The 8,746-nt window shown below is 53.0% G+C and overlaps 1 protein-coding gene across 1 annotated transcript in view; it reads right to left on the bottom strand.

The window, feature by feature from the left end:
• Positions 1-40: 40 nt before the first annotated feature.
• Tas1r2 (taste 1 receptor member 2) overlaps positions 41-8,746 on the bottom strand; it is a 17,450-nt gene continuing 8,744 nt past the window's right edge. The window contains exons 5-6 of the mRNA XM_004637674.2: positions 2,997-3,120; positions 41-1,598 (exon numbers count right to left, since the gene is read on the bottom strand). Coding sequence (XP_004637731.1) covers positions 670-1,598; positions 2,997-3,120 — 1,053 coding nt within the window. The 3' untranslated portion in view covers positions 41-669. The remainder of the gene's footprint in view (positions 1,599-2,996; positions 3,121-8,746) is intronic.

The following is an 8,746-nucleotide window of genomic DNA, read 5'->3' as shown; positions in this document are numbered from 1 at the left end:
CAAGCTTGAAAGGGGCAATGGTGGGATGGAAACCAGAGTCTCTCTGACGCCACACGTCCTTTCACAGGGGACCCTGATAGCTAAAAGGGAGATCACTCGTTTTACCCAGGTGGGGTTTATTCACAAGCACTTAAGAACCACCTGTGTGCCCACCCATCTATTCACGAGAGCACAGAAACCTGGTACTGAGCTCATCAGGAATGGGAAATGAGACACAAAGGTGTGAGCTGGATGGGGACTGGCATCGGGGGTGGGGGCAGCATGCTCTGTGCTCCCACCAACCGCAGCCCAGACCCCCAGGATGAACCTGCAAGAAGGGGGATGAGCTGGACCTGCAGGTGCCCCTGTGGCCGCCAGGTGGCGGCTGGATGCTACTCATTTAGACTTTGTCCTCGTGTGGGTCAAGTTGGGTCATTTCTTCTCAAAGCAGGTGGCAATGCCTGGCAAGAGAAACCGCTCAAGGGAAAGGAACAGAGTGTGGATATTTTTAGGCACCCATAACTTAGGTGAGTAAAATTGGCAGAGAACCTTGGGGGAATGCCAACTGGGAGCAGGGCAAGGTGGGACAGCCAGGGGCAATTGTTCTGTATTGGTCCCTGTGGAGTTGAGGGAGGGAGGCTCTGCCCCACTCCTGGCACAAGCGCCCCATGCCAGGGTCAGGGGGTGGCGCTAGTCCTTCCTCATGGTGTAGCCCTGGATCATGCTGTTGAAGTAGGCTGCTGTGTTGCGCTCCGGGTAGAAGAGAATCATGTAGCACTTGGGGCCAAAGTATCCCAGGCTGATAGCCAGGAAGTTGAGCACAGTGACCAAGAAGTCCATGATGGTGACCAGCACCCCATTGTAGACAGACATGAAGGTGCAGAGGGAGACAGAGGAGGTGAAGGAGAAGGTCATGCTGAGGGTGATGAACTTAGCCTCATTGTAGTTGGTGGGCAGCTCCTTGCCCAAGTAGGCAAAGATGAAGCCCACGATGGAGAGGAGCAAGTCCATGCTGGTGTTGAACAGCAGCCCATTGCGGTAGTTGGGGTGGCAGGAGAGGATCATGATGCTGGGGTCTTCGGTGTCAGTGTGGCCCATGGGGTTGATGGGGGTGGTCAGCATGTTGCTCGCCACGATGACCCCCTTGAGCACCGTGATGACCGCCACGAAGACGTAGGGCCCGTGGTAGCGGACCCAGAAGGCGTAGGCACGCGGGAGGCGGCTGGCCATCTTGAAGACGCACACAATCTGGATAGAGCGCACGGCGATGCAGGAGATACACACGGAGTAGCAGAGCGTGAAGAAGGCCTGGCGGCAGATGCAGGTGAAGACCGTGGGCCGCCCCACGTACACAGGCACCATCCCGAACACCAGAAGCAGGGGCAGCAGCATCAAGAAGCACATGGGGCCGCCGGCTGAGCGGACCATGGGCGTCTGGAAGTGTCTCCAGAACAGGATCAGAATGGCCAAGGTGCTGAGGAAGCCCAGCACGGCCAGCACGGCCACGAAGATGGTAGACGCCTCGTGCCACTCGAGAAAGGCCAGCTTCCGCTTAAAGCAGGAGGTGGCCTTCCTGTGGGACCACATGGCTGGTGGGCAGGACTGGCACTCATATTCATCTGCAAGAGCCCACAGTGACTGGGGTCAGCGGACCCAGATCCCCGGAAGTGACGTCATCGAAGCCCAGCCCCCAGGGCCAGAGAGAAACTAAACACTAACACCCCAGCCAGGGCTCACCAACGCTCTCACACACATCTGCTCATCAGATTCCCCCAGGGGCCCGCGGCTCATCTGGGGAAATGCTTGGCTGCATTAATTAATTTGCCTGAAATCACCAAGCCAGGAAGTTACAGGGGCAGGATTTGTGTCGGCACTCAGCGTACTGCGCGTAAATTCTCCAAAGTCCTCATCTCCGGGGGAAGAGACGCTGCACCCCTCCTTCCCCGAGTCCTGTAATAAACACTGTTTCGAGCTCCGTCCACTATGACACGGACCTGAGGGGCAGACCATGGAGATCTTCAGCCCCAGCCTCCGGCCTCCGGGCACCTAAGCGAGGCAGGCAGGGAAACTCCTCCGCAGACTTGTACCCAGCACCTGCTCCACTCCGCACTTAGGCACGCTTTGATCAGGGTACGGTACGAAATCGCCCGCTGAGCTTACTCAGCAACCAGTTTAAAAGGAAAGGGTTGTTTTTTCAACTCAATTCTGAACTGTGCTAAGTACTGAGGTGAACACAGAGATGAGGTTGCCCCCATTTTACCAGAGTTTGGGGTGTATCAGGGCAAACCAAGAAAATCTCAGCACTCAGGAGCCTGAGATGGGAGAGCTGTGAGTTCAAGGCCAGCCCGGACTACAGAGCAAGGCCCTGTCTCACAAACAGAAGGCCAGCTAAAGTCGTTCTGTATGGATCATCTGAGCATCAGTGGTATGTTCTGAATCATCTGAGGCACTGGAAGGCCAGAGAGATGGATCGGGAACCATCCCTACCTGCCAGGGCCGTCCTGCTGTTGGAGATCCATGGGCATCTGGAAGTGTCTCCAGAACGTGACCAGAATGGTCAAGATGCTGAGGAAGCCCAGAACGGCCAGTATGGCCACAATGATGGTGGATGTTCATTCATTCATTCACTCAATCATTCATTCATCATCCAGTGGATGTTCTCTGGCCAGACACCCCTAGGCCCTGGGTTCTGGGTTGTGCATGCACACTCACTTGTGTGTGTGTGTGTGTGTGTATGTGTGTGTGCGCGCACAGATGGGCACATGCACATGCATGCACACTGGGGATCAGATCAGATCAGATCTGTGCTTGCCTTAAGACAGTGTTTCCCCCTCTTCCCTTCCCCCCTGCCCAGCACCAGCTTATCTGGAGGATTTCACTCCACATCAGAGACTCAGGGTCTAGAAGAGGACCACCTGGACATGGCCCCTGGCTTTGGGGCTCTGGCCTCCTCTAGCAGACCCAGGGGTGGGGCGGGGCAGGGTGGGGCGGGCAGGGCCTTGGGCCACGAGCTGCACCTGTGGTCTGGTTGAGGAAGGTGCCCGGTAGGCAGTCGATGCACTCGAAGCAGCAGGGGTGGATGCCCACGTTCTTCTTGATCTGTCCCTGCTGGCAGCTTTTGGAGCACATGGACATGGGGACCTGGAGAGAGGAGGGGAAGAGTCCCTGAGCCCCCATCCCACACTCTGGCAGTCCCCCTGTTCTTCTCTATTAGCAAGATGCTCAGACAGGAAAGCTTGGCCTCTAACTGGGAGGGAAGGTCTGCTGGAACTACCATTAGACCTGGACCACTCAGTTCTTCCTGCCTGAGACCTAATTCATCTTCCCTCAGCAAAAGCATGGAGACTTTCTGAGATCATCCAGAGAGGACAGGATGCAACGCTGGGGCTGCAACAGATATCTTTTTTTTTTTTTTTAATTATTTGGTACAGGGTCTCACTAGGCAGTTCAGACTCATAGTGATCCTCCTGTTTCAGCCTCCCCACTGCTGAGATTACAGGTGTGCGCCACCACACCAGGTCTCGGTGGCCAGCTCAGTGTGCCCAGGGGTGGGTTTGGGGTGGCATGTGGTGTGGGGGATCGAACCCCGGTCCCTGCTTGGAGCCTCACAATGTAGTGTTCAATTATCCGAGCAACAAGTTTATTGTTTGTGACAGTGACTTCCTGCCACTGGTAACCAAGACTCCTAATTAACACATCTCTGCTGGATGGCCGGGCAGGGTTTGCTCAGGTGAACAAGAGCAGGCGGGCGGTGACCAGGCCTGTTCTTACTGCTATGATTTACAGAACCTACACAACCCAGGACAGGGGAGGCCTCTGATCACTGTGTATTGAATGAATGAACTACACACAGAGGAGATGGGATGAGCAACAGGTAAAGGGGGAGGAAAAATGGGCAAGATTGGAAAGGCAGAGTGTCCCACGCACAAGCAGGCAATCCTGAAGCACAGACCCACAGGGTGAGGGAGTGCACCCCGAGGACAGCTATCTGCTCCAGGCACAGGGAGCAGCATGTGGTGACAGAGACCTGGCACAGAAAGGCCAACGAGGCTTCGAAAGGAGGATCAGGAGGGAGCTTGGCCGATCACCTCAAGGAGTAGAGAAAAAATCCTTTGGCTTTTATTCTGCACGAGATGAGAAGCTACCGGAGGATTCTGAAAAGAGTAGGGACAGGGTCTGACTTTATTTTAACAGGACTGTCCTGTTTTATGTGTTGAGTTTGGGGGGCAAGGCAGAAGCAAGAAGCTAGGCGAGATGCCCCTGCAATTGTCCAGGTAAGACTCCATCTGTAATCTGAAGAAACCAGACTGTGAGTTGGGAATGGAATAGATATGTCAAGCCATGCAGACCAAAGAAAGAAAGTCTAACTTCCCAATGTTAGAGTCCTCCCAGGTTAGAGACCAAGGAGGTGAGGGGTGACCAGGAAGAGACACAGAAGGAGGAGTCGCAGGTGCAGAAAGACTGAGAAAGGATGGCCCACATGCTAGGAAAGATACTGTGTCCAAAGAGAAGTGCCCAGCCAGGTATGTGCACTCCTGTAATCCCAGCCCTCAAGAAGCTTAGCCAGGAGGATCACAAAGAGACCCTACCAAGAGGGGGGCAGCTGTGTCAATGCTGTCCACAGGCTGACCTTTGGATTAGCAATACACAGACACAGATGCTCTTGACAAAACCAGTTTTGAAAGAGTAGAATGGGGGCTGGGAAGATAGCCTGGCGGCATAAATGCCTGACTGGCAAGCGCAAGGTCCTGAGTTTGATCCCCAGTACCACATATCGTGTCGGGCCTGGAACTGGGCATGGTGGTGCACACCTGTAATCCCAGCACTGAGGAGGCTGAGACAGGAAGATCACCCTGTATCAAAAACCAACAACAACAAAAACAATACAAAGAGTAGAATGAACGAACATTTCTTTGGCGTGGCTTTGGGAGACACCGGGGTGTAGGGGCTTTAGTTTCCATCCTGACCTGTAAGGAGCTGGGTAAGGACTCTGGCACTCCCATCCTCACAGCAATAAAAAATAAAGCTCAACAAACCACACAACAAACGGCCTGGATCCATCGCAGAAGTGGGCTCACAGGGCAAAAGTGCAGCCCCCAAACTAGAATCTGGAGAGCAGCCGACTTTCATAAGCTGAACATCCAGGACTTCCCCCATACACAGACACACACACACAGACCCCAGATTTTCAGAATGAAGACCGGAGAACAACCCCTCCTGCTGCCAACAGGGAGAAGGGAGGAAGCAATCATTTTTAGTTTTGAAATATACCCTGAGTGCTCTGTCCTCTTTTACAAACATCTGCCCTCATGGGAAGTGATTTTAGCAAAGCCCAGCTCAGGTTGACTTACCCAGAGCTTAACCGATGCGGGCTAAGGGACTCTCCACACTCCAGCCTCAGCCAGTCTTCCTGTGTCACCCCGGAGCACAGGGCAGCAGGCGGCAGAGGTGCGCTGGTGAAGGGCATACTCAGGAGCCCAGGATCCAGGAAGCTCAGAAATCACTAAGCAGGACAAATTCCCAAGGAAACCACACCTAGGAATTTCATATTCAAGCTACAAGTAATGAAGACAGAGATAAAATTTCCAAAAGGAATTGTAGGAGGAGAAATGCCAGTAAATGTGGTTACTAGGGGAAATGAAAGATATTTTATAATGATAAAGGCTCCTCCCATCAAGAAGATATTGGTGGGGCAAAAGGGACTGCATTTTAGATTTATTTATTTATTTATTTATTTTTTTGGCAGAACCGGGATTGAACTCAGGCCCTTGTGCTTGCCAGGGAAGTGCTTATTCCACTGAGCCATCTCCCCGGCCCCCAAGGGACCACATTTTAAAGGAGGGCCACTGAAGTTCAGTTTAAACTATAGGTAAACTCACTCCTTCATTCCCTCCTGTGTCACTAACCCTAAACTCACTTAAAGAAAACCAGGGTCATAAAATAGGAACAAATAGTTAGGACAACTTGGAGAACAGGGCAGACATTAAGCCACACTGCCCCATGGCAGACAGATGCCGACAGTGTCTGGGAAGTGTAAAGATTCTTGCAAAATTCCTGAAGATGAGGGAATGTGGTTACTATGGAAACCTGAAAAGTATATAACCTGAAAGCAAAGCTCAGGCAGGTCCTGACAACTGGGAGTCCAGACCCAAAGCCAGGGCATCAGTTGGACGGAGCCTGCGATAAAAGCTCCCTTGTTCTTTCCTCGCTCAGTCCCTTTTGTGGGGGCTTATCTTTGCTCCCTTTTGTGGGGGCTCATCCACTGCTACAATATAATTATGCATAATAAACACATATGCCCCTAATAAGATAGCCCAAAAATTCATAAAGCAAAAAAAAAAAAAACATCAGAATTGAAGGAATAGATCATTTAATATATACTATGTAATAGCAATAAATGCAAATACCAATATATGACTTCCAGTAAAGCCTGTATGGAACTAAACAAGATGAATGAAATAGAAGAAGCGAGTGTCACCATATACCCACAGGGAGCGACTCTCATGACTCCCTGAGCCAACTGAAAGGAGATAATTCAGCAGCAGTCCACAAGCAGGGCAGCTGGGCCCATCAAAATGAGCTGCCCAGGAACATGCCCTGCCCTCGGCCTTCATGGGCGGGGCTTTCAGAAGGCGACCGGACCACAGAGCACTGCACTCATTGGTGGATTCACGCACTGCTGAGCTCAGTGGCAACAAGGCCCAGTCAGGAGAGGCGAGTCACTGCAGGTGTGCCAAGGAACGGCCCCTTCCCTCCCTGGCTCCCTCCTGCCCACCATGATGTGAGCAGCTCTCCTCCGCCCAGGCCTTTGCGCCGTGCCATTTTCTGCATTTGAGCCTACCAAACGTGGGCTGAAATTTCTAAAATTCTGAGCCCAACTAAATGTCTCCTCCTTTAAGTCATAGGTGTCAGATTTTGTCATAGCAACAAAGAAAGTGACACAGGGCACGGGCCCAAGAGCCTGTGCTTCCTGTCAGTCCACCTGGCTACCACCACACACCAAACCTCCCAGCTACAGACAGCTCCGAGCCCCCTGATTGGGCTCATTGCTCAAGAGGGGCAGGCACCCACTGCTGACACACCGGTCGCCAGAGCCCTTCCTCTTCATCCCCAGGAGGATCTGCTTCCCTGACATCAACAGTGTCACTACCCAGGTGCCCACCAAGGACCCCTAACCTGGGACCCCATCTCCTGTGATGATGGAGGTCTGACCCAAGCACACAGCCAAGGGCCTGCTGATTCTCAATTAATGACAGGACGGCATCCTAAAGGCCAGCTGGGAGTCACCACAGGGAAACTGCCCCTGGAGTGGTACACTACCTGTGATCCTGGGGCACATACTCTGAACAAATGACAGGTGTCGTGTGATAATACCTACTGCTGGAACAGCAGGGGAAGAAAGCCTGGCCACACTCCCTATTATTCTTGGAAATCCACTCTTTCTTCTTTTTTTTTATGTATTTGGTATAGGATCTCACTACGCAGCTTGGATTCATAGTGATCCTCCTGTTTTCAGCCTCCCCAGTGCTGTGATTACAGGCAAGCACCACCACGCCTGGTCTCGGTGGCCAGCTTGGTGCATCCATAGGAAGGGCCAGTGCTGCATGCGGTGCTGGGGATTGAACCCCAGTCCCTGTGCTTGCCTAAGCAGGCACTTAGCCCACTGAGCTCTCTCGCCAGCCCTTGGAAAGCCACTCTAGAATTGGTACTTCTGTCTCGCTGAGGTCTTAGACTGTAGGAAGCAAAATTCTGCTCCCACAGTGGGCCTAGTTTCACCATGCGTTCTGTGGTCCTCCCTGCTCATGCTGTAGTCCCCACACCAGTGAATGAGAAGGTCAGAAAGGAGGAAGTCATTGAACTGGACCCAAGCAAGGGACCAGGGAAGAAGGGCAGTTGGGAGCCCAGGGACTCTCTAGTGGCCCTGGTAGCAACTGCTACCTCGGGGCTGTAGCCAGCAAAGGCAAGCCAGACAAGGGTCCAGACACCTGTGGGGCCAAAGTCTTTACCACCACCTCCACCAGGCAAGGGAGCCTCAGAAACCAAATGCTGGCATGGGGGAAGGAATCCAGAATGAACAGCCAAAGGGACAGAGGACAACTATTACTACAACTGAGTGCCACCAAACTCCCTCTTGTAACACCTGAGCTGGCTCACAAGGCCCAGTGGCATGTCCAAGGCTTGGCAGGAGGCACAGACAGCTCAGTGGCCTCCCTCCCATCTCCCCCCACTGCTCATCCCTGCCAGTGCTGCGGCCCCCAGTCTCCTGCAGCTATCACCAGTCCCACCTCACCTCAGCTAAAATGTCATATGTCTCACTGCCTGCCCTAGAGCTGCAGGAAGACATGCCCAGGAAGCTTTAAGCCACTCACATGCCTGTGACCTGCGTGTGCAAGGAGTTCCTATCACACAGGGTGATCCCTGGCCACCACAGAATGGGAGCCAGAAGAGCAGTGCGACTCTCTCCCTCCTTGGGGAGACAAGGGTAAGGTGACTTCTCAGACAGTCCTGGGGAGATTGAGTCCCCTGGATCAGCAGCAAGGAGCATGAGCACATCACCTCTCTCCTCATGGCCTCCAAATCCTTCCCCTTGCCCACATCCTGGCATGAGCTACTGCACATAAACTCTTGCCTTGGGCTCTGCATTCTGGGAGGAGAATTAATGTACTTAGCACAAGGTCTACAGGGTCTACAGGGTCTATAGGGTCTATGGGGTCTACAGGGTTGATAGGGTCGATAGGGTCTACAGGATCTATAGGGTCTATAGGGT

Source organism: Octodon degus, unplaced genomic scaffold (genome assembly GCF_000260255.1).
Source record: "Octodon degus isolate 3935 unplaced genomic scaffold, OctDeg1.0 scaffold00092, whole genome shotgun sequence".
Taxonomy (NCBI): Eukaryota; Metazoa; Chordata; class Mammalia; order Rodentia; family Octodontidae; genus Octodon; species Octodon degus.
This window is presented reverse-complemented; position numbering and strand designations above follow the sequence as displayed.